This window comes from Kogia breviceps, chromosome 4 (genome assembly GCF_026419965.1).
Source record: "Kogia breviceps isolate mKogBre1 chromosome 4, mKogBre1 haplotype 1, whole genome shotgun sequence".
In the NCBI taxonomy this organism is placed as follows: domain Eukaryota; kingdom Metazoa; phylum Chordata; class Mammalia; order Artiodactyla; family Physeteridae; genus Kogia; species Kogia breviceps.
This window is the reverse complement of record NC_081313.1, coordinates 173,209,221-173,234,828: the sequence shown is the minus strand read 5'-3', so window position 1 is coordinate 173,234,828 and position 25,608 is coordinate 173,209,221. Positions and strand designations below refer to the sequence as shown.

The 25,608-nt window shown below is 51.2% G+C and overlaps 1 protein-coding gene across 12 annotated transcripts in view; it reads left to right on the top strand.

Annotated features, from left to right (window-relative positions):
• CACNA1A (calcium voltage-gated channel subunit alpha1 A) overlaps window positions 1-25,608 on the top strand; it is a 246,207-nt gene that overhangs the window by 186,467 nt on the left and 34,132 nt on the right. For all 12 annotated transcript variants that reach the window (XM_067032656.1, XM_067032659.1, XM_067032658.1 and 9 more), the window contains 8 exons: window positions 235-341; window positions 9,060-9,159; window positions 10,762-10,922; window positions 13,498-13,635; window positions 15,672-15,873; window positions 17,381-17,545; window positions 19,287-19,397; window positions 23,847-23,930. In XM_067032656.1, coding sequence (XP_066888757.1) covers window positions 235-341; window positions 9,060-9,159; window positions 10,762-10,922; window positions 13,498-13,635; window positions 15,672-15,873; window positions 17,381-17,545; window positions 19,287-19,397; window positions 23,847-23,930 — 1,068 coding nt within the window. The remainder of the gene's footprint in view (window positions 1-234; window positions 342-9,059; window positions 9,160-10,761; window positions 10,923-13,497; window positions 13,636-15,671; window positions 15,874-17,380; window positions 17,546-19,286; window positions 19,398-23,846; window positions 23,931-25,608) is intronic.

Sequence of the window (25,608 nt, the reverse complement as noted above, 5' to 3'; positions counted from 1 at the left end):
CTAAGAACCAGCAAGTCAGAACTACCTTTCACAAGGTGGGCAGGTGCCTTGGGCAGGGGTTCTCACTCCTCCCCCAGGTCCTCTGGCCACTGTCCCAGCCCTTCAGGATGAGGTGGTCCCATGTTGACTACCATACGCCCCCTCCCGTTACCCCTCCTCCTGAGGCTGAAGGGTGGATGATACTCTCCAGGGTGCGGATGAGGGATCAGAGCGCTGTCTCTTCTCCTCCCATAGATGATCGACCTGGGGCTCGTCCTGCACCAGGGTGCCTACTTCCGTGACCTCTGGAACATTCTTGACTTCATAGTGGTCAGTGGGGCCCTGGTGGCCTTTGCCTTCACGTAAGTGTCCTCCCGAGGACTCCACCTGCCTCTTCGTCCCTCCGTCCCCGGCCCGTTGAACCAGGGGACGTGTTCTCGGGGTGCAGAGAAGGGGAGAGTGGGCTCCAGGGTGGTGGGAGGCGTCCGCATGCCACCAGGAAGAGCTTCGATTGGCTTTTGCATGATACCCGCCACGGAGGGAGAAGGAGGCCTCCCACCTTCTACCTCCTCACACAGCCATGCCACCGACCCCTTGCTGTGCTGCTTTCCGTAGACTAGCCCCACCGGGACATCTCATCTTCCTTCTGCATAACAAGCTCTGCCCAAGCCACTGTCTCTTGGGGGAGCCCCTAAAAAGACAATCAGGAAACGAATGTGCATGAGAATGTGGATTCCCCACCCTGTGCCCGAAGGCCCTGTAGTTATGGACCTGATGACTCCCCTTGTGCGTCTTGAACTTCTCCTGGCAGTCCTAGGACACTCTTGAGAGGTCATGCCTCACCCTGCAGCTCCAAGATGGCGCCCGAATTCTGGGCAGCCATTTTAAGATGGCACCTGAGGGCTCAGTAGTCATTACAAGATGGCACCCAAAGGCTTAGTAGCCATTCCAAGATGCGATTCCAAGATGGCATCCAAGGGCTGAGTAGCCATTAGCTCTTAGGGCCCTGGTAGCAAGCTTAGCAGTACATTCCTCAACTTGTAGACGCTTGGGGCAGGATGAAAAAACCTAATCAGCCCCTAATCCAGAAACAAATCTTCTTCGGGACCCTGTCTGTGCCCCACAGTGGATCATTCCCAGAAAGAAAAGTCTCAAAGGGATTCGGACCAACCTCACCTACATAATGAGAAATCAGGGCCTTCCCCTTTGCCTCTGCCTCCTGGGCCCCTTCTCAGCAGACCTGGAAGAGTCCTTGAATGGCCCACCTGACCAAACAATGAGGACTTGTTTTTTCAGGAGGCCAGTGTGGTGGCCCATTTCCAATTTAAGGGCTAAACTGGGCCATTCTCAGATCCTTCCCTGGGAACACAATGAGATCAAGTTGTGTCAGAAGAGCAAGAAATCTCCAGAGTTTCTGGATGCCTCTGAGCTGGTGGAGATGTACCATGAAGGTCAGGAAGCTGATTGTATTTCTGACTCTGGCCAGACTTCCCACCCCCTTTCTCTTTGTCTTCTACTTTCTCCTCCTCTTTCTGTGTCTGCTCTTTTCCACCCCCTCCCCTTTTCTCTCTTTCTTCCTCTGTCCCTCTTCTACTCCTCCTCTCTCTCCCACTTTTTTAAGTAATTGAGTATTTGATCATTAGAACAATGGAAGAGATCATCTTAAAAATTCAAGAAGTTTAGGGCTTCCCTGGTGGCACAGTGGTTGAGAGTCCGCCTGCCAATGCAGGGGACACGGGTTCGTGCCCCGGTCCGGGAAGATCCCACGTGCCGTGGAGCGGCTGGGCCCATGAGCCATGGCCGCTGAGCCTGCGCGTCCAGAGCCTGTGTTCCGCAATGGGAGAGGCCACAGCAGTAAGAGGCCAGCGTACTGAAAAAAAAAAAAAATCAAGAAGTTTGGCTACATTTTCATTAAGATGTCCTGTAGGTTTAATAATAATAATAATAAAAGTAAAGTGCACAGCAAATTAGAGGAGAAAGATTACCACATATAAGACAAGGTATCCATTGCCTTCAGATATAAAAAGCAATTACAAATCAATAAGAAACACTGAACCTCAATAGGTAAGTGAGCACAGGATTTAACACAGAAATTTCACAGAATGCTGACTAATAAAAAATGAAAAAAAAAAAACCTACCTCATTGGAATTGGGAGATGTATAAAATACAAACAAGATACAATTTGTTTCTTATCGAGTTAGCACAAATTTCTTTCCCCAAAAAAGATTCTAAAAGGTAATACACTGTGTATATGAGAATGTAATGAAATATGCTCTGCCCTCTGAGTGACTTCTACAAGGTGTCAGTCAGGCACCATGCTAGGTCCTGAGAAAGTTTCGATTCTGAAAAGCCGAAACATTTGACTGCCCTCATCCTGGAGTGAATCCATCTCAAACCCCCTTCCCTCCCTTGCTCCTGTTTCTGTCTTTCTCCTCTATCTTTCCCCTTTTCTCTCTCCTTCCTCTCCTCCAGACTCTTTCTCTCTCTCTCTCCCTTCCATCCTGTCCTTTGCCTTGACCTTCTGCCTAACCTGGGCCCCATGGCCTGGAGAAGGCAGACACTCTGCCATTTGCTCTGGCATCAAAAACCCAGTCTCCACCATGTTCTGACATGGGGTGGTCTTCATGTCCAGGGAAGGCAAGTGCAGGCAAGCACCCCTCCCACACTTCCTCCAGCCCTCCAGGATGACGTCTAGACGCCCAGCAGCCCCCAGGTGCCCCAGAGCTCAGAAGGAGATCACATCCACCTGTCCACACACAACACCCCCCTTTGCCAGCTGTGCCCTGGCTGGTGGGTTTCGCCCTCCGTGGCCACCACTGGGTGTAGTACAATAGAGGTAGTGTGTGCTGCCCATCAGTTCATCCTTGACACTTTCCTCCCAGACCTCTGTGGGAGCCAACAAGCTTCAGTGCTGAAGAGAGGGCCCCCACTATTGCCCTGTCCCATCTCCATTTGGTCTCCCAATTTGGGAAAAGTGTGGCCTTCGAAAGACCTGGGAACAAGCCTTTCAAACCGTAGAGCTTTTGCCATGATGGGCCACAATTCCCCTGGAGCTACAATTGGGCTCAACTTTAAGCAAACCTAATCTGCGAAAACAAAATAATTTTTCCACCCAGAATCAAGCAAAATGATTCTTTGTGTCTGCAGAAGAATCTGCCACAGGGAGCTGATTTTGGCTTTTAATTTTTGAGTTTTCATTTTAAATATAAAGTTATACAAGGGCACTCAAAATGAGCCTACAGCTCAGAGAAATTTAGCAACATATTTGTAGAGTCAACCTTTGAAACTGGTTTTATGAAGTTGCTACAGGCATGAGGCCAGCCAGTTAATGCCATTGAAAATCCCTGTTTCCGATTGTTTTTTAAATTCCTATGTGAGGAAAGGGTCTGGACAGGGATTTAAGGTCATCCCTATGAGTCTCAGTGAGCTCGTGGATCCTGCAGGAACTGGGGTGTGTGAGATTTTGCCAGTGGAGTCCTGACAAGTGTTAGGGACTCTCTTGGGGTTTTAGAAGAGCTGACAACCCAGGGAGCACCTTTATGTGATGGTTATAGGGATGGAAGAGGTAGACCCTGAGACCCCACCCCTGCCACACCCTCCCCACCTCACTGCCAAGAATCTATCTGTCACTGCCACTCCTCCTCCAGGGCAGGGCCACAGGCCAGGCACAGCTGGCAAGCACCTTGATCAAGCTGCTCCTGCATGCCTTAGACCAATCTGCCAGAAAGCCAGAGAAGGGGCCCCCCCACCCAGGCTACTACTTTTTTCCCCAGAAAAGTTTCAGAACCCTCCCTCTGCCTTCAGGTTTCTGGCCTCTCTTACCTGAGAAGGTCTCTCACCCTACAAGGACTTTACTTATTGTCACATTGGCAGGAGTAGGTGTTGCTCTGAGAGATTCCACTTGAGTGTCCAATCCCAGAGTCCTTTGCTTCTTTTCTTTCTGTTCTTTGAACTCACATTATCTGTCCTGTGTGCCTGTCTCCTCATAGACGAGGCTGAGAACCCCAACAAGTGTTCAATGAACCTGATGGTTTTAGAAAAAGGTTCCAGCAAGTCTGTCAGGTTTCTCTTTAGATGTGCAAGTCCCTGAACCTCTCTGTGCCTCAGTTTCCCCATAACTTTGACAAAACTTGACTCGGTAATGATAATAGTTAACAGCCTCCAATTACTTAATCTTTACAAGCCCACGCAGGAAGTTCTCTTATTATTCCTTTTTTGCACATGAGGAAACTGACGACCAGAGAGATCGTGGAGGGAAGTCAGCTGTCAGATCGAGGGTCGCTGCCTGTCTCCCAGCACTGAACATGGAGACTTTCACAAGTCAGCAGAATGAGACTTGACAGCCCAGCCAGCCTGGCTTCCTCAAGGCCCCAGCAGGGCCTAGAAGTCCAGGGGAAGAGGGCGTGAGACTATTCCCTTCTTTGTCGAAAGGAATCTTGCTGTTCTGGCCTGTTGGGGTGGAGGCAAGGGTTCTGCAGTGCTGAGATTTGTGGCCCCGTCTCGGATATGGGAAAATGATCCCTGTGGTCGTCCAAGCGATGTGCAGAAGCTCTCCCCACGGTTTCCACCCCTCCAGCCCCTCCCCCAAATATCTGTGTGCGTGTGTCCTGCTCCATCTACTGACCGTGTGCTGTGTTCATGCGACCGCCATTAACACACCATTTCATGAGTCATCACACTTCACATCACGCTCTGTGCCCATGCAACGGGGTAGCCAACTGACATTTCTCAGCAGCTGGCAAATCATGATCCTGCCCTCACTGCCAAGAGTCCATCTGGAGCCGCCACTCCTCCCTCAAAGCAGGCCAGCACAGCTGGCAGAGCACCTTGATCAAGCCACTCCTGCGTGCTCAGGAACGCAACGGCCAGGAAGCCAAAGAAGGAGCCCCCGGGCTGCCTTTTTTTTTTTTTTTTTTTATCCCCATCCTCAAAACAGCCCCTACCCCTGAAGGCATTCTTTTGTGTGTGTGTAATGAAATGGAAAGAAGGTTAGCGTGCAAGACACACAAACCTGGGTTTGAATCTCAGTCTGCCACTTCCTGGCTGTGTGACCTTGGACAAGTCACTTTCCCTCTCTGAGCCTCAGTTTCCTCATCTGGAAAATGGGTCTAATGGTACCACCTTGCCACAGACAGATGCAGTGACATTCAGAAGACACATATTACACCTAACATCACCCATCAGGCTGGGCAGAAATCACTGTCACTGAAAAATTCCTCAAGAATCCAAAAGGGAGAATCTATACAATTCTATGTATGCAATAATTCCTAGGTATGTTAAGCTTTGAAAGCCACTGAGGTAAAGTGAAAGGTAGCAGGGGGAAGAAAAATCCAGTGGGAATATTTGTAAGCTTTTCACCCATTAATGTTTTTAGCAATGTCACTAACTTCAAAAGGGGGTGGCAGGTGGGATATTCTGTAGAGTACCTGCTTTGGGCAGTAGGGATTCCACTGTTCTAATGGCAATCAAGTTTCTTGCACCTTGATCTCCAGTCATGGTTGGAGGGTCATAATGAGACTGAGCCTTGATTCCAAAGATGATGTTGTACAAGAGGCCACTGCCAGATGCAGAGAGCTTCCCCCAGGCCCACATTTTCCCAGAAGGCTCTTGAGAGTTGCCCCTTAATTTCATCCCAGATTGCAACTCTTAGCTGCCCCCCTTCTCCTTCATAACTTAGGGGGTAAAGCCAAAGCCACAGTTACTATGCATCAAGCATCACCACCCCAAAGGCCTGTTTTACAGACGAGGACAATCGTTAAGTGCAGTGCTGGGAGTCAAACCCAGGTCCCCCTAACTCCAAAGCTCACCCCCTTCAAGACATTCTAAAGGACTTGCCTGGCGGTCCAGTGGTTAAGACTCCATGCTTCTGATGCAGGGGCCGCGGGTTTGATCCCTGGTCGGGGAACTAAGACCCCGCATACTGCGAGGCGTGGCCAAAAAAAAAAAAAAAAAAAAAGACATTCTAAAAATTTCCAGTCCCAGAACCTCTGGAGCAAAAGGGTTTTCTCCAGCTCTTGGCGGGGAGCTTCAGTGGCGGATTCGCCTTTGGTGGTTGATAACTTTCGGGCTGTCCTGCTACTTGGAAGTTCGGCTTTCTTGGTGCTGTTGGGCAGTGCCGGGGGCCAGCCAAAGGCAGGGGACGGAACAAGCGTCTTCCAGATGGAAGGATGGACACCATCCAGAGCCACAAGCCTAAGGCGGCCCCTCCTGGTGCCCAGACAGGGCAGGGGAGTGCTCAGGTGTGTGTGCATGTATGTGTGTGTTCTGTGTTCTTTCTTCTGAGGCCGCTTACGATCTGTCTCTCCCTCCGACGCCACGTCACCAGGAGCAGTACACGGTAAAGTGCCTCTCTCTCTCTCTCTCTCTCTCGTTCTGTCTCGTTCTCTGTGCCCTGATGCAGCCACACTGGTTCTGGGCCTGTTTCTGTAGCCTTGTGTCATTGCCACCGTCCTGTCGCCTGCAGTGACCAGAGTCCCCTCAGCCTGCTCCCCAAGGAGCAGGAACCTGGAGGGGTCTTGGCCACTGCCTCTCATCAGGACCCACCATTTAGCCCAGTTCTTGGAAGAGAACATAAAGGGTATGGAAGGGGGTCTCCCCATGGTCTTATTTCAATAGGGCAGACGAGCCGGATGGGTATTTATCAAGGGAGTGAATGTCCAGCTTCCCAGATGGGAGAAGGGTGGACAGTCCAAACAACCAGGGCTTGGGCTTTAAGAGGAGTAAGTAAACGCCCCCCCCCCCCAAGAGGAGCATCTACACTCTCAGCGAAGTGATTTGAAAATCTGGTTGTTTTCTGTGAGAACGCCTTGATCAAGCCATTCCTGCATGCCCAGGAGCCAAACCGCCAGGAACACTCTCCTCGGTGTCTCAACAAACAGGATTGTTCCCAGCCTCTCCCAAGGGAGAAGTGCCTCCTAGGAGAGAGACCCCCCAGAACGCCCATGGAGTCCTTTTTAGATGAGTAGATGAGCCCCAGGAGGTGTGTTCCCAAATGTCAGCAACTTGGCCCATCAAGATTTTAGCCAGTTCCACATACAACCTAGATGTCCACTTGCTTGACGTTGTTTCCACCAACACACAGTCTAAACTTCATTTTAGTTTTGCTAGAACACTTTATGCCATCCCCTTACAACCAGTATTGTTCACCTCAGATAGAACAGGCAACCGCAAAAGTGAATCCAATAAGAATGAAACAGTTGCCTAGCAAGTTGTTACTTTCAAGCTGGGTTCTTTGTTGAAAGGGAAATTAGTGAGTGTTCGGGAGGCGTTAAAGACCTATGAACACATAGCAGAGACTTCCTCTCTGACCAAAGCAGGAGGCCTGAAAGATAACTTGAAGAAAACATAGCTGTTTCCCTGTGTGATCCCGTTACTTAATTATGTTTGTGATCTGCCTGAGAATATCTCAGTGACTGTCCTGATGTGTGTCTCATACTCTGGGGGCACAGCCTTGAGATAATAATGATGACTTTGGTTTAGAGAAGAAAAAACCAAGTTCAGACTGCTGAATCCTGGAGCACGGGTGTACCTGGCAGGTTAAAGTCCAATTTTCTTTTTTCTCTGAGAGATGAGAAAAAGGAAGCCTAAAAAAAGCAAATGTCACGGAGAATGTTTTTGCACCTGGATACCTGGGCGCACCACGGTGGGTGTCTCTGGGGCAGCTCTACTCATGACCCAAGAGAACTGTAGGGCGATGTTTGCTAACTGGCCCCCAAAGAACTCTGATCTGGTACCATTCACGTGTGTCCTGAAACTGCACACCAGGCACGTGCTGGAGGCGGAGACAAGAACCAAGATTAAAGGGAAAATGAACACGTAGAAGGATAAATCACAGTTTCACCTTTGAAGGGTTCCCTGTCTAAAGCCAGAAACCAATGACAGGAACAAAGGTGATTCTGAAACAGCACTGAGGTCTGGCAGAGCCCAGAGGCAGTCAGTGGAGGCTGTCAGATGAAGGGACATTTACCTTGGGCTTTGAGGGCTGCATAGTTCTGTGAATGAAGAAGTGGAGGAAGGGCATTTCTAGCAGAGGGAACAGAAGCAAAAGAGTGTGGCTGGGGCTTGGGTTGTGTAGTGATCAATGGGAATGCAAACAGAAAGGTAAGTTGGACTAGATTCCGAAGAGCCTTGAATGCCGAGCTAGGAGTTTGCACTTCTAGGAATTCAGTTGCTCCAGGAGGAGTTGGAGCAGGAGAGTGACGTGGTCATTGGTTTTGGCCACCGTGTGCAGAAAAGATGGAAGAAGAGAGAGACAGGGCGTGGGGAGAAAGTTGGGAGGTGGATAATGGGGGTCTGACCTATGATGGTGCCATGTGTAGGAGGGGGACCCGCTGGGGATGAGGATGGAGGACAGGAAGCTGAACACGAGTGTTGGGTTTCTGGCTTGGGCAGCTGGGTGGGTGGTGAGTTCCATTAATCACAAGCCTTTGATGGCCACACCCAATGCCCTCCTTTTGGGGGCGCTTGAATCGTGGTTGGCTAAGGGTGTCATGACATCTGCAATGCTAAGACTCAGGCCCAGCAGACCCTGGACTGAACCTCTGTGCAGCAATCTGACAAAGATGAGCTCAGATACCCTGAAAGAATGAGGCAGTGATTCGACATCTGATGTTCTGGTTCCTTCCGCTCCTGTGGGCTCAGGGAATATTGGGGCAGGGGGTGGGGGAAGGAAGTTCTGGTTTAAAGGCCACTTTAAGCATTTCCTGGATCCTTTTGGAAGAGGGAGGAATCCCATTTTCTAAGAGCTCACTAAGACCGCCTCCAAAGAGAGCACACAGGGGGCAGCCAACTTCCTCATGCTGGATCCAAGAGCCACCCCATGCAGCTGTTCAGGCTCAGCCAGGGCCCTCAACAAACCCTGAGACCAAAACCACAAAGGGCCATCTACTCACTAGCTCTTGAGCCCAGAGGTAGCAGGGGAGCTGACTACTCTTCTCCGAGAAGGACATGGCTATGCCAAGCCCACCCCAGACTCCTAAGCCTGGGAGGGTGGGGCCACTTGGGGCTGTGGACCACCCACCACCCAACCTGACCTTGGCTCCCTCTCTTCCCTTCTCCCCATTCTAACATCCCTCCACAGTGGCAATAGCAAAGGAAAGGACATCAACACGATTAAATCCCTCCGAGTCCTTCGGGTGCTACGACCTCTTAAAACCATCAAGCGGTTGCCAAAGCTCAAGGTGAGATTGGGGTATGTGGAAGATCTATCAGGGTTGCCACGTACAGTTGAGCAGGTTGCACACTGCTCAAGGACAGTACGTTGAAAGGGATGCTGCTAACAGCACAGCCATTATATATGGATATAGTTATTACTACAACTCTCCAGTAGATGGCAGTAAAGTGAGTTAATGGAACAAAATCTGTATATCATGGTAATTTTCCAATAGATGAAATGTCTCTTGCAAAGTTGAGATCCCTTTTCTTAATTCCCATGAAGGCATCATGTGGATAAAACAGGGCATAACCCTAATCTGAGAAGCAGGAAACTAGGTTTCTGGTCCCACATAACCTGTAACTTTTCACCTGCCTGTTCTAGGGTCCAATATCTCCTATTCCAAAATAGCATGAACCACCAGAGTGAAGTAAGTCAGAAAGAGAAAAACAAATATTGTATATTAATGCATATATGTGGTATCTAGAAAAAATAGTGTAGGTGAACTATTTGCAAAGCAGAAATAAAGTCACAGATGTAGAGAAAAAACTTATGGTTACCAAGGGGGGAAGGGAGGGTGGGACGAATTTGGAGATTGGGATAAATAATGATTCGAATGCCCCCTTTTTGTTGATGAATATTCAAAGAGGAAATGTGGCTGCCCTCTGGACGGGAAAGCTCACTTGCACTGAGATACGTGGAATCCAGAAGTAGTCGGTTCAGTGGCTCTTTCCCATTTTCTGGGTCACAGCCCCCTTTGAAAGCCCCATGAAAGCTCTGCACTCTCTCCCGCAGGGGAAGCTGGCAGAGCTAACGTGTGATTCCAGTAGGTGGACAACCCTTGATGCCTACTTGTAGTTAGGACCCGCTGTGATTAATAGCAGAATGCATTGGGGGATATTCCAGGCTGGGCCCCCCGCCTTCTCTGGGGGAGGATGGAAGGATTCCATTCCTACGCAGGGCAGAATCTCCAGGGCACGTGAAGTCAGCTCGCAAATCCAGAGTGCCCCCAAGTGATCAGTGGGCAAAAGGGAGGGGACCACAGCTTCAGATTATGGGGAAGGGAGTGACGTTGAAGTAGGGACACAGAATGAACAGGAAATGACATCTCCATCGAGGACCTTTCCTCTTGCCCTGAAGAGCCATGAGCTTACCTTGGAGAAGCTCGGAGAAGCAGCCCCATTTCCCAGGGGTTAAAACTGGGGGTCTCCGGGGCTTCCCTGGTGGCGCAGTGGTTGAGAGTCCGCCTGCCGATGCAGGGGACACGGGTTCGTGCCCCGGTCCGGGAAGATCCCACATGCCGCGGAGCAACTAAGCCCATGAGCCATGGCCGCTAGGCCTGCGCGTCCGGAGCCTGTGCTCCGCAACGGGAGAGGCCACAACAGTGAGAGGCCCGCATGCCGCCAAAAAAAAAAAAAAAAAAAAATGGGGGTTTCCGATGCATAAAAACTCAGAACTGGACCGAGCCCCAACATTTGTCAGAACTGCGTGGCCTTAACCGAGTAGCTTGGATCATGTCCTTGCCTGTAAAATAGCAATAAGGAGAATCCTTGAGTGTTATGAGCTGCTGGAGGTGGAGGCCGTGCAATTTCCCAGCCCCTCACGCTGTCTCTTCCGCCCCACCCACCAGGCCGTGTTTGACTGCGTTGTGAACTCACTCAAGAATGTCTTCAACATCCTCATCGTCTACATGCTCTTCATGTTCATCTTCGCCGTGGTGGCCGTGCAGCTCTTCAAGGGCAAGTTCTTCCACTGCACCGATGAGTCCAAGGAGTTTGAGAAAGATTGTCGGTGAGTCTTGACTCTCCTAGGCACCCCCATCGGGGCTGGCAGGTGGCGGGCGGCCAGATGCACCGGTCGCTTGGTAACCGAAAGTGGGGTCCGGCTGCTTGCCGCTCAAAAGCCAATAAAGAGGCAAAGTTGGTAGAAAGGAACGTCTGCTTTAGTTTGGATGCCAGCAACTGCGGGCGGTGGGGGTGGGGGGTGGTACGGGGAGGGCAGACTCTCGTCCAAAGGCCAACTCCCCCGCCGCACTGACAACCAGTGGACAAAAGATTTTATAGATGGAGAGAGGGAGCTACATGTAGAAACAGCACGGTCAGCTGTGACAGTCAACTTTTTTTTTAATTAATTAATTAATTTTATTCATTTATCTTTGGCTGCGTTGGGTCTTCGTTGCTGTGCGTGGCTTTCCCTAGTTGCGGCAAGCAGGGGCTACTCTTCGTTGCGGTGCGCGGGCTCCTCATTGCCGTGGCTTCTCCTGTCGCGGAGCACGGGCTCTAGGCACGTGGGCTTCAGTGGTTTTGGCACATGGGCTCTAGAGTGCAGGCTCAGTAGTTGTGGCACGCGGGCTTCAGTAGTTGTGACACGCGGGCTCTAGAGCACGGGCTCAGTAGTTGTGGCACATGAGCTTAGCTGCTCCGTGGCATGTGGGATCTTCCCAGACCAGGGCTCGAACCCGTGTCCAGTGCACTGGCAGGCGGATCCTTAACCACTGCGCCACCAGGGAACCCCTGACAGTCATCTTGAAATTGGTCATGTGGTGGTCTGATCAGCGTCATCTTGATTGTTTTAAGTACAGTCAGTCTTCAGTTCCAGGGTCAGTTTTTTCCCATTTCCTTGAGGCCAGTTCTCCGAATTGTGGCAGCTTATGTCATGGCTACAGTCTGGTCATCACGTAGTTGACTTCTTCCACCTGGTGGGGTTTCAGTATCTATGAGACAGATCAAAGGATAGGGCTCAGAATATTATCTATAGCCCTTGAGAAGAAACTAAAGGTCCTTGACTATGCTTAACGACTAAACTATTATTATTTGGTCTCCTTTGACCGTTTTCCTTTGCTTCTGCATTTTCTCACTTTTCTGATTAAACTCATTCTTTGGCTAAAGTTTTTGCACAGACAAAAGGCAGGCTGAGGACATGGGCGGGGGAAGGACCATAGGGTCCTCTCCATTTCATCCTGGGCTTGGAAACTGAGGTGTTGGGCATTGGGGGTGACCCGATTACAACCAGCTTGGATCTGTAAGTAGAAAGAAAGACAGTTTTGGAATAGGAGTCTCTGACCCATGGCTTCAGGATGAGCCATAAGCTGGTTGCTTAATTTTTGAGTTGCCACCTTTGTCAAGTAGGGGATATTAATACACATCTCGGTTCCCTTGTAGGAAACCTTTATAGGCAGATGTGTTTCAAAATTCAGAATACTTTGAGATTTTTAGAAAAATTCTGGGGTGCATGTCCCACATAGCACATAACACAGTTAAACTAAGGCAGCCCTGTGATCAAATGCAGTATTTCTGCCTGGGAACATACAACTATTTGCACCAAATGGGATAAATAACAAGTCCAAAGAGCCTCACATCCAGCTGGGTCAGGTTTTGTTGCCAAATGTGTTAGATCAGAGATGGGCAGACTTTGTCTGTCAAGGGCCAGATAGTAACTGTCTTTGACTTTGCATACACTTTCCATTGCACCTAACGCAACTCCAAAGCAGCCGCAGACAATAGGTAAAAGAATAGGCATGGCTGTGTTCCAATCAAACTTTCCTTCTGGAAACTGAAATTTGAATTTCTTATCATTTTTATCTGTCATGAATGAATTCTTTTCATTTCAACCATTTAAAACTGTAAACAACCATTGCTTAGCCTGTGGGCCGACCAGAGGCAGATCCAGATCTGGTCTGCAGGCTGGAACTTGCCAACTGCCGGATTAGGAAAACATGTTTGGTTTTCAGAGCTCTCTGGATTTTGGAATTGTGGCTAAGGGACTGTGGACCTGAAATCCCTCCATCTTCGGGTCATCGTCATGATGGAAAGTTCTGGACTCAGTCCAGGAAAGTGCTGCCCCTCTCACTAACCAAGCGCCCAGTCAATATTGCTTTTGTCCCTAGTATAAACGGTTACTATGCACCAAAGGGCAGCCGGTGGTTATTTTGGTGGCTGGTTCCTGGATTTGGAAGGATCCCAGGCATTGGGCTAGGGGGCTGGGGCTAACCTTGGTTTCCTACCCTGATACGGAGAAGCGAGCAGCTACCCCCCCCTTGGCCTGATGAACCCAGAAATGTGCCTGTCTCCCTCCCTGCTCTCAACTGCCCCCCAAGCCTGAGGCTCCCACCCTTGGGTCTAGAAGTGTTCAAGTTGGAAAAGGATACAAGATTCTGAGTTGGCTCTCCCACTGGACACAGGGCTGTGGCATCATCTGTGGATTTATCTCCAAATGAATGCACCCAAGCTCCAGGGAGAAACGGGCTTCCTGGGCTGTGGGAAGCAGCGTGGGCTGGTGAGCCCCTCTTCCTCCTCCTCCCCCGTCTCTCTGGTGGCCAGATACGGGTGTCCCTCCGTTTACTAATGGTCCCCACTTTCTGTGGCAGTGGCAAGTACCTCCTCTATGAGAAGAACGAGGTGAAGGCGCGGGACCGACAGTGGAAGAAGTATGAGTTCCATTATGACAATGTGCTATGGGCTCTGCTGACCCTCTTCACCGTGTCCACGGGAGAAGGCTGGCCACAGTAAGTGGTCCAGTCAGAAAGCCCCACTGGAGGAGCTCGGGGGCCTCCAGGGAGCAGGAGAGGAAAGGGTCCAAGAGCCCGGTGCTGAGAAAGGGCTGAGGGAGGGAGGGGTTTGCTCCTGCCTTCCAGAAGTGGGGACAATGCACGAGGCACCAGATGTCAGATGCAAGTGGGGACAATGCCAGATGCAAGACGTCAGCAGAGCAGCATCCCCCACAGGTGGTTGGGCTTCTCGGGGCAGAAGTCCAGCGGTCGCTTGGCTTGCCAACCCCTTGAGTGTACGGGGCCGTGTGCTCCCAGAACAGGCACCGTTTCTAATTTACAGAAAGGCCGCATGTACGTACACATGCGGCCACATCCTCTTAACCCTTCCGGTGCTGGTGAACAGAACCCTCCAAGCCAGGGGGGTGTGAAGCTGGCATTTTCCAAGTCGGTTTGACCACAGGACCAATCTGTCCCAGACAGGGCTAAGGCTGGGGTGACACGGGTGAGACGGACTTGTGCAAGTCCAAACTTTTAATGCTTTTTTAAGTTTTTTATTGTTTGGGGGGGTGGGGTTTTTTTGGTGGGGATGGGGGTTGGCCATGGTGCGTGGCATGTGGAATCTTAGTTCCCCAACCAGGGGTCAAACCTGCACCCCCTGAACTGGAAACACGAGTCCCAACCACTAGATTGCTAGGGAAGGCCTCAAAAATTTAAATTTTTGAGATTTTATTCATCAGGGGCTTTGGGGCATTTCTTTTGACTTTTTAAAATATTGCAGGAAATACTAAATATTACAGTGAAATGTTATTTATCTCGATTACTGAGGGGTTTGACACCCCCTGAATTTGTGCCCATGGCAAGTGCCTCTCTCGTCTCACCTTTAGTCCCGGTCCTCCTCCCAGAGGTCTCGGCTGAATGCAGGTGGAAGGTTTGGTAGATTCCAGCGTGTGCCTTCAGCATCCTCACCTCCCTCCCTCGCTCAGCAAACACCCCAACTGACACATGCCTGTCTAATCACCCACGCACACACTCAATATCCACATGCGCAGGGCCAGTGCTAGCCCTTCAGGCACCTTTGAGCGAATTTTTTTTTTTTTTTTTTTGCGGTATGCGGGTCTCTCACTGCTGTGGCCTCTCCCGCTGCGGAGCACAGGCTCCAGATGCGCAGGCTCAGCGGCCATGGCTCACGGGCCCAGCCGCTCCGTGGCATGTGGGATCTTCCCGGACCGGGGCACGAACCCGTGTCCCCTGCATCGGCAGGCGGACTCTCAACCACTGCGCCACCAGGGAAGCCCTGAGCGAATTTTTAAAGACATCCATTCCTCAACAGACTTTACTTCCATCTGTCAGAAAAGCGTTGCAATATATTAATGATCTTGCTCAAAAAAGGCACTCTATGGCCACCTGCCAAAAAGTTGTCACCATTAATACACAAATCTATCAGGTCTACAGTATGAATGGTGCCCCTTAGATGCAGAGCACTTGAGCAGTGCGTGATCTGTGCAAATGTACAGAGCAGCCATGCATACACTCACTTCCATGTGTATCCTCATTACCCCTCCTTGGCTGCCACGACCACCTGTGCTTAAATATTCACACACACACACACACACACACGCGCGCGCGCGTGCACGCGCCTGCCTCCATGACCCCCTGCTCACTCCCATTCATCACCACAAACCTAGCTTCAAATCCCACCGTGGCCACATCTGAGTGGGTGATCTACAGCCGAACCTCAGTTTCCTTGTGTGCAAAACGGAGCCAGTAATAACCTCCCTGAGAGGGTTGCTGGGAAAATGAATAAAATGTTGAACATCATTTCTGGTACATAACAGGCCCTCAATACAGGGCAGTAGAAGTAACTGACATTGCTGTCAACACTCCCCACAGTCAAAAGAGGTGGGAAGATTATGGCTTCATAAAGTAACCACAGTGACTGCAGTCAGAAAACAGTGACAACCCTTCATTTCTTTTCTGTTTCCTCTTAATACTTTCCTTCATTCCTGTTCCCCTGTCTCACTTTCCCCCTCTCCCCACCCTGGTCCTCACAGGGTCCTCAAGCACTCCGTGGATGCCACCTTTGAGAACCAGGGTCCCAGCCCTGGGTACCGCATGGAGATGTCCATCTTCTACGTCGTCTACTTTGTGGTGTTCCCCTTCTTCTTTGTCAATATCTTTGTGGCCTTGATCATCATCACCTTCCAGGAGCAGGGGGACAAAATGATGGAGGAATACAGCCTGGAGAAAAATGAGGTACCACTTCCCACTTACATCCCCACTTAAAAACTGACACCTCCCCATCACACATACACACACAGAGGAACCAGCTTCTGGGGGCATCTGGGGAGGGAACAGCAGCATTCTCCAAGCAGAATCCAGTCTGCATGAAGGGCAGCCCTTCATGGGGTTTCCAGAGGAAAACACATCAGAGAGAAGTTGTGTATGTATCAGTCAGTTTGGACTAGGTTATGATGTGGTAACAAGCAGCCCTCACATCTCAATGCCAGATATCCACAAAGAAATTGGACTGCATGTCCAGGTGGCTCTGCTCCATGTCATCTTTATTCTGGTTCCCCTCTAAGATGCTTCAGATAAAAAAGAGAGAATGGCAAACCATGGTCCAACTCTTGTGGCTTGTGCCCAGAAGTGACACGTGTCACTTCTCACATTTCATTAGCCAGAGCTAGTCACATGTCTGATGTCAGTGGGGCAGGGAAGGATAATCTCCCCCAGAGAGGGGTGGTGAATATTTACGAATGAAAATCCAGTCCACCAGAGAGTATACACATGACCCTTTGCTTCTCTAGAATCATCCAAGCTAGGTGGAGGACCTGGAATGCATTCTTCCTCTGCTTTGTTGGCCTCTAAGACTAAACAATTATTATTCCTCCCTGTCTCCTTCCCTCAAAGAGAAGGAAAAGCAAAATAGTCGGTAAGAAAGAATGGTTAGGCTTCACAACATGCATGGACCTAGAGATTATCATACTAAGCGAAGCAAGTCAGAAAGAGAAGGACAAATACCATATGGTATCACTTTGTGTGGAATCTAAAATATGGCACAACTGAATGTATCTATGAAACAGAAACAGACTCACTGACATAGAGAACAGACTTGTAGCTGCCAAGGGCGGTGGGGGGAGGGAAGGACTGGGAGTTTGGGATCAGCAGAGGCAAACTATTATATATAGGATGGATAAACAACAAGGTCCTACTGTAGAGCACAGAGAACTATATTGAATATCCTGTGATAAACCATAATAGAAAATAATATGAAAAAAGCAACTGAATTGCTTTGTGTATAGCAGAAATTAACACAGCATTTTAAATCAACTAGACTTCAATAAAATTTAAAAAAAGAATGGTTAGGCTTCAATGTCAGACTCTGGTTGAAATTCAAGGTTCGCCCACTAGGCAGCTGTGCCACGTCAGGCTTAACCTCTCTGAGCCTTTATTTTCCTCATCTGCAAAGTAGGGGCTGCTGATAGTACCCACTGATCGTGTTTGCTAAGGCGATTCAATGAGATAACGGGGGAGTGTCAGCACCAGCTTTGGCCGGTGGTGATTTCTCAAGGAGCTGTAGCTGTCGGGAGAAGAAAACATTCGTGGCGAGGAGCTTATGGGGAGTGCGGGGTGGGCAAGAGAGCCAGACACCCAGGCAGACGTGCAGAAGAGCTGCATCGAATGGGATGTGGGGTGCTGGGTGTGTCCAGACGCCTCTCCCCTGCCTCAGGCCCTCACACCGCTGCGCTCTCTCCCGCAGAGGGCCTGCATTGACTTCGCCATCAGCGCTAAACCCCTGACCCGACACATGCCCCAGAACAAGCAGAGTTTCCAGTACCGCATGTGGCAGTTCGTGGTGTCCCCGCCTTTCGAGTACACCATCATGGCCATGATCGCCCTCAACACCATCGTGCTCATGATGAAGGTGAGTCCCCCCTCCCCCCAGGCACTGCTTAATCCCCGCCGCGCGCCCCCGCGCCACGCAAAACAGAACGGCTCTGCCTGACACACGCTTCCCACCACTTTGGCCAGCCCCTTTCAGCTGCCCCTGCAGAGCCCTTCCTCTAGGAAGCCTTCCCTGACCTCCCAGGACCGCATGAGGTGTTTGCAAGCATCCTGTCTGTTATCTCACATGCCACGATATCAGTGTTGGGTTGCCTGATCGGCTACCACCTGCCTGTGAGCTCCGAGGGGCCAGACAAGTACTGATCACCCCTGAATTTCAGGGGTTCAGAGAGGGCCTAACTCAGAGGGAACGAGAGCCCCTTGATAAATGTTTGATGGAAGAAATGAGGAGGGAAGGGGCAGGTAAAGACCCTGCGAGCCTCGGGGCCGTGGAGCCTCTTCAGGGTGAAAAGTCAAAACCTTTCGCCCTGTGCTTTGGAGACCAAAAGCCTGAATTTGAGCCCAGCTGTGCCATTTAATTCACCATTTAACCTTGCACTAGTGACCGGTGGCGTCTCGGGGCCTCCGTTTCCCTGTCAATAAAATGGGAAGGATAATAATAGCACGTTCCTTGCCCCCGGTGGGGATTAGGATTGAATAAGAAAGTTCCCGCAAAGACGTTAGCACATTTCTCAATTCTTAAAAACACTCAGCAAATTTCGCTGTTGATTTTTTGAACTGGTAACAAAGCAGTGCCTGTGTTCACCTGAAAATTCATCTCAGTAAGTACGTGCTTTGTCTTTTCATTGTAAGGATCGTAGCAGTTTCAAACAGACAGAAGGGAGAAAGATAAAAACAGCACAGCCCTTCTCAAAATGCTCACAAATCAGCTGGGCATCTTGTGAAAATGCAGATTCTGCTTCAGCAGGTCTGGGTGGGTCTGGGACTCCACAATTCCGACCAGCATCCTGGTGATGCAGTGCTGCAGGTCCCTGGACCACAGCCTGAGTATCCAGGCGCTTGTGAATACCCAGTCTCCATCACCCAGAGTTACCCACTTGGAACATTCTGCTGTGTTTGCTTCATCTCCTTTTTTCTCCCTTTTTAAAAATGGAGGTGAAATTCACATAACCTACAGTTAACCATTTTAAAGTGTACAATTCGGTGGCATTTTGAACATTCCCGATGTTGTGCGACCGCCGCCCCTATCTATTTCCGGAACATTTCCAACACCCCAAAAGGAAACCCATCCCCATTACCAGTGACTCCCTATCCCCCTTCCCCCAGCCCCTGGCAACCACTAATCTGTGTTCTAAGGCTGTACCTATTCTGGACATTTCATCTATTTTTTGAAGTGTTTTAAACGATAGACACCACACTATTTCACGCTTAAATTCTTCAGTGCGCTTTCCAAAGTAATCAGAACATTTTCCTACATGTTCTTATGCTTGACAAGATTAGTGTTAACACCATAAGATCCGTACTGAATTGTCCCCAAAACGTCTTTTACAGTAAGTTGTTTTTGGAGCCAAGATCTAAATGGCTACACATGGTCTCCAGTTTTTTGTGTTTAAATCTCTGTCCTCTACCCCACCTCTGACCCCCCACCACCCCGCACTGTTAACTTTTTGAAGAAACCAGATGAGTTGAATGAAAACTGTCACACCTCGGGGTGCACTGGTTTCCTCCATCTGCTGGATTTCCTGTAACCTGGTAGTTAGATTTCAAGGTTATCGGTTCAAATCTGCCCACTGACCCCACGGCTCTTCTTCCTTCTCTAGTTCTACGGGGCCTCTGTTGCTTATGAAAATGCCCTGAGGGTATTCAACATTGTGTTCACTTCCCTCTTCTCTCTGGAATGTCTTCTCAAAGTCATGGCTTTTGGGATTCTGGTAAGTCCAGCCTTGGAGCTAGAGCTGTGGGTTAAGGGAAAGCCCAGAGGGGCACTGGGTGTTGGGTGGTGGTCTCCCCACCTGGCCCCTCTGCCCCCAAGCCCAGTGGTGACTTGAACATCCCTCCAACCTGCACAGATTCTACTTCGGCGTTCTGGTACTTACCAAGTAACACCAAACTCTGTGTCAGGCACATATCTATTATTAAATGATGCGGTGAGAGGGGTCATGATTCATTTTGGAGATAAGGAGACTGAGATCCAGACAGGCAAGTCCATAGCATTCAAACTGTTCCAGCCACAATCGCAGTAAGAAATACATTTTGCAGTGGAGCCCAGTACTCAGACATACAAACAGACAACCAAATGAAATAGTCACAGAATCTGTATCTCCCCTCAGCACATGCCCTCTACTCTGAAATTGTCTATCTCCTTGATTCCATGTCCCCCCACCTCCCGCTTTTTCCCCCCCGCCCCCGGCCACATGGCATGACACTTGGGATCTCAGTTCCCCGACCAGGGATCAAACCCACGCCCCCTGCAGTGGAAACCACTAATGCAAGTGGTCTTAACCTGAGGCCCATTGACCCCCTGAGGGATCTATGGATGTAGGGTGGGGTGAGGGAGCCCAGGAAATAAGAGGTGAAAAAAATTACATCTTTAGTTTTCACCAGCTGCTAACTGGACTTTTGCTTTTCCTTCCATCCTGAAAGTAGACAGCAGACCCCCGCAGGATTAACAATATGATCTGTGTCACTGATAAAAATCAGATATTCTCATATCGCATCCCAGAGGTTTCAGGTAAGTCAGCCCTCCGTAGCCACAGGTTCCGCCTCCACGGAGTCAACCAATTCTATTGGCAATTGGTTGAATCCACAGATGTGGGACCCGTGGATACAGAGGCCTGACTGTACAGGACTTGAGGATGTGCTTAGCCCACCTCTCTGAAGAGAATGACCTACAGCCCGTGGTGTCAGCAGACCGAAGCTGGGGTCGTACCTCGGCTTCCCAAGGTGGTAAAAGCTGTCGGCTTTGGCACCAGAGAGACCTCGAGTCCAATCGTATCCAGGCTGTGTCACCTCACCTCTCTCTCCTCCATTGCAAGAAAGGCCCATCCTCTGCCTCTCCCTCGAAAGAGCTCTTGCAAACCCCCCATGCAAATAATGTGTGGCTGGAGACTGAAGGTCCAAGCCTGACATGTTGCGAGCACTCAGTAAATACCAGAAAGTGTTACAATAAAGCTCATCACCTGACCTTTCTCCTCCAGAGCAGTGGCTACCAAGCCTGCAACCCATCAGAAGCACTTAAAGTTGAATGATGCCCCAGGCCCACCTCAAGAGATCCTTATTCATTTGGTGGGGTGGGAGCCCCTGAATCTGTATTTTTTTTAAATTCATTTTTATTTTACCTGTGGCTGCATCAGCTTTTTTTTTTTTTTTTAATTTATTTAATTATTTATTATTTTTGGCTGTGTTGGGTCTTCGCTTCTGTGCGAGGACTTTCTCCAGTTGCGGCGAGCGGGGGCCACTCTTCATCGCGGTGCGCGGGCCTCTCACTATCGCGGCCTCCCTTGTTGCGGAGCACAGGTTCCAGACGCGCAGGCTCCGTAGTTGTGGCTCACGGGCCCAGTTGCTCCGCGGCATGTGGGATCCTCCCAGACCAGGGCTCGAACCCGTGTCCGCTGCATAAGCAGTCAGACTCTCAACCACTGCGCCACCAGGGAAGGCCCTGAATCTGTATTTTTCATGAGGACACCCAGGGGAACCCAACATACAGCCTGGGCCATTGGACCCTGCACTGAGGACCAGCCAGGCACGGGGAGGCACCCTGTAGTCAGGGCAATCGCACCAACTCAGAGTTCCAGTCCTGGGGATGCCACCTATGGGCTGTGTGACCCAGAACAGGTCACAGAACATGTACTGGGAAGAACTCAGGCATACCCATGCCTGGGTGTGAATCCTGCCTCAGACCCTTTCTAGCTATGTGACCGCAAGCAAGGCACTTGGCCTCTTTGCTCCTATGTATACATCTACAAGATGGGAGAACCACACATCCAGCCTCCCAGGGCTGAAGGGGGTGAGCGCATGAGCCCAGGCACAAGCCCTGCCCAATGCAGCTGTCTTGCAATTTTTTTTTCATTCCCAGTCAATGTTCTGGTGGCGAAGCAATGCATTCTGCCAGGGGCTGGGACTCCATCTCCTCCACCCCTGACAATCCCGCAGCGTTCTGCACTACGCCTCCCCCTTCAGTTTTAGATGAAACCCCAAGTTCCCCATGTGGAGTTTAAATGATAGAGGGGCTATCCAGGAGCTTGAGGCCTGTAGCCAAACACCTATAAAGTTGTCCTCTCGTTTGTGCTCCCCTAGAGGTAGAGCCTGAGACAAACTTGAATGCAAGGAATTTACCTGGGAGGTGACTCCAGGAAGCCCCGGAGGGGATAGAGGGAGTGAGACAGGGAAGGGAAGGCAGCCGGTACACGGTGTGTCGGTGAGCAGCTTCCCTATGGGTATAACTGGGGTGCAGTTCCATGGAGGACCTCTGGGGTGCAGCAGAGAGCACATACCCAGGTCATGTCACCCATGGTGGGGAGCTGGAGTACTTATCCTCCGGTGCCCACCAGTCATAGTCAAGGGCTGCTCCCAGAGGAGCTGTTAATACCCCTATGCAGCTAGAGGAAGCCCCTGGGTAGAGTAACAAGGGTACACAGTCAAAATATGAGGGGATATGGGTAGGGCCCCAGCAGCATCTGCTAAAATACCAAAAAGTGCCAGTGGAACCTGAACTCCTTTTAGACAATCATAAAACAACATCCATCTATTGAGCACCTACTGTATACCAAACCCCACACTCAGTGACTCACATTCATTATCAGATTGTTGTTATACCTTTATCTTCCAGAAGAGGGCCCTGAGGCCCAAGCAGTCCAACTCCGAGGACATTTGATTCGTACATGCTGAAAGAATTTGATGCTGGGAAGCACAGATCCAAAGCCTGTGTCCTCCTCTGTGAGGCAGAGGGGCTGCCGCTGGGTCAGATGCTCAGGGGAGAAGATGACCGCTTAGAATGGGGCCCAAGCCCCGACCTGGCCTCTGCTTTTGTGAGGTTGCTGGGAAGGCCTGTGTTTAGCATGGGTCCCACCAAGCCTTGAGGGAAGGGCCGTCTATTTGAGCCAGACCCTGAGATCCAGGCAGGGGTGCTACTCGTTGTGGGCTCAAACAGTGTGAAATATTTCAGTATTTTTTAAAATATTTATTTGGTTGCGCCGGGTCTTAGTTGTGGCAGGCGGTCTCCTTAGTTGTGGCACGCAAACTCTTAGTTGCAGCATGCATGTGGGATCTAATTCCCTGACCAGGAATTGAACCCCGGCCCCCTGCATTGGGAGCGTGGAGTCTTAACCACTGCGCCACCAGGAAGTCCCAATATTTCAGTATTTTAACAACAGCGTACTATACATGCGTGTCCCACTTGAGCCAGAACCCAGCCCAGGGATGTAGCAGTCAGGATAGCTCCAGTTAAGCTGTGGTAACAGACACGGCTTTGTTGCTCCAGTCAGCAAAGGGTTTACTCAGAGACCCGGGCTCGCTGAGCAGCCGTCATTGCTGGAACATTGCTGGTCACTAGGTCCAGGGTTAAGAGAGTTCTGGCGGGTCCTGCACTGGCCAGAAAGTGACTCACGCTGCCTCTGTTCACAACCCATCGGCTGTAACTAGACACACAACCTTATCTAACCACAAGGGGGCCAGGAAGTATAGCCTCGTGTATGCCCAGAAGGCCTCTGCACCCTTGTTCCTATCCCCCTTCTCCAGAATAGGAAATGGAGGAACAGAGAGGTTAAGTCACTGACCCACAGCCACACAGCTGGATGGTAGCAGAGCTGGCATGGGACCCCAGAGGCTGCTGTCTTAGCAAGTGTGCTATAAGCACGGTCTTGATTCAGCGGGGTCCTGTCCATAGACTCTGGGCTTGCCCAGAGCTGGGCTCAAATCCTGACTCTTCACCTCTGTGCTGCCTGACGTGAGCATCTTTGCTCTCTGAGCCCCAGTCGCCTTGTATGAAATGGGTGATAAACCGTCCTTCCGAGGGTCTTCGTGAGGATCCCAGTGACGTCATTTCTGAAGCATCTGAGGTCTCAGAGAGCCCTTGGAACTGTTGAAGAGACAGGGCGTGGCCCAGAAAGGCAGCCCTCCCCCCACAGTAGAGCTGAAGCGGCACCCGGAGACCCCCCCCCCTGGGGCCGAGCAAGCTGTGGGAAGGCTGGGGGGGGGGGTCCCAGGGAGGGGGGACTCAGAACAGATGATACTGAGCAACATTTTGCTGTTTGAATCACCGTAACTGTCCCGGGCACTTGACTGGTCTGCAGCTGTGCCCCTAACAGGCCCCGTGGGCTGGACTTGGGGGCCAGCCATGGAGCCCTACGTTGGCATCTCTATCTTGTGGGTCCCCGTTCTAGAATTATTTCCGCGATGCCTGGAACATCTTCGACTTTGTGACTGTTCTGGGCAGCATCACCGACATCCTGGTGACCGAGTTTGGGGTAAGTTTCCCGCCGGCTTCTCTCTGGGCAGTTCCTGGCTGGCCTGGGAGGGGCGAGGAAAAGGTCATCGAGAAGCAGTGGGTCCCGACAGCCAGAGCCGGCCCAAGCCAGCGCTTGACCATGACCAAAGAGGGAGAAGTGGGGCCCCTGGGAGCAAGGGCGGCCCCTCGGGCGGGTGATGGGGGGAGACGGGCATGTCCGAAGCCACCGCCGTGGGGCTAGCTCTGCAACGTGAACTTCCCTGCCTCTTGGCTACCGACTTACGATTAAATAATGTGGATGAGCTCATTGAGAAAACTGAGACACTTAGAGGATCCCAAGGCTGAGCCCCACCCCCCAAACACCACACGGTGTTGGGGCCCCAGAGGGAACCAGCTTCAAGTGTGTTCTGCCTGAACTAACCATGTTCTGGCTCGCGGGGAGGAGGGAGCCATGGCCCTTGGGTTAACTGGGGGGGCCACCATTCTCTGGACCTTAGGAAGGTCCCTGGGACATGTGTCTTCCTCTATCCCCAGGCCTGGGAGGTTCCCAACGTCGGGGGTCGGGGGGGGGTCTCTGGACCTCGCTGTGGTGGCCCCTCACAGGGCCACATCGTCTGGAAGGCACAGGTCCCAGAGGTCCTGCCCCACACCCCCTCCCTGGCCACTTGCCAGGGAGCCTAGGCTTGAGGGCCCTCGGGAGGCTGTGGGGAGGATAGGAGGTCCTCACAGGCGAAGCAAAAGGGCAAAGAGTCTCAGAGCCAAGGGCCGGGGGGTGTGGGTGACAACCTCGTCATAATAACAATAATAAAAGCCGACAGGGACGGCCAGGCACTGTGCCAAGCGTTTTACGTGGATTCGCTCGTGGTACAGGTCGGGGGCTCAGCGTATGAAAGAATGCCTTTAGAGGGTTCAACTGAAGGGATCCAAAAGCAGAGACTATTATTCACAGAGCGGAGGGGAAGGGGCCCAGCACGCAACCGCCATGGGGGGCTGTTACCTGCCCAGGTGCTGAAGTCAGAGAGGGGCCGCCTGGTGGGAGCTGTGAACGTGGAGGGCCAGAGCTCCTGCCAGAGACAGGGCCAAAGCAGGCATGGAGCATCGGGGGAGAAATACCCCTACCTTTCTCTCCTCCCACCCTCTACCTCCTGCCAGCCACTTCCACTGGCCAAGCCCAGCCAGGAAGGAGCCAGAAGGCCAGAGAAGCAGGGTGACACTCAGAGCAGGCAGAGGAGAGCAGAGAATAGATCTGGGTGGGGTGGGGCCCGAAGAAGACGGTGTTGCCCCATTTTGCAGAAGACGAAGCTGATGCTCAATGCTGTGGAGAATGAGGGACCTACTTAAAGTCATGCAGGCAGACCTGGTGACTCCTGGGGCGTCCCTAACTGAGCTCCCAGCAACAAAGGGATCAGTTGGCCCACTCTTCCATCCTGGAAGCCTGACAGGGTTGGGAAGCTACACGGGAGAGGGGCTGTTCTCTGACGCATCCCGCGTACCCCCACCCAAGTGGTATCCTGGCCACAGTTCTTTGCCTTCGGCTTCAGTGAACCAGAAGTTCCCCCTTCCCCCGTCTCACCCCTGACACCTTCCTCTAGAGAGGCCATGCCCAGCTGTGGGCTATCCCCATTGGGGTGCCCCCACCTGGCCACTGTCTCCTGGCAGAGGGCCAGAGCTTAGACCTCATCTTCTGTCCTAAGTTG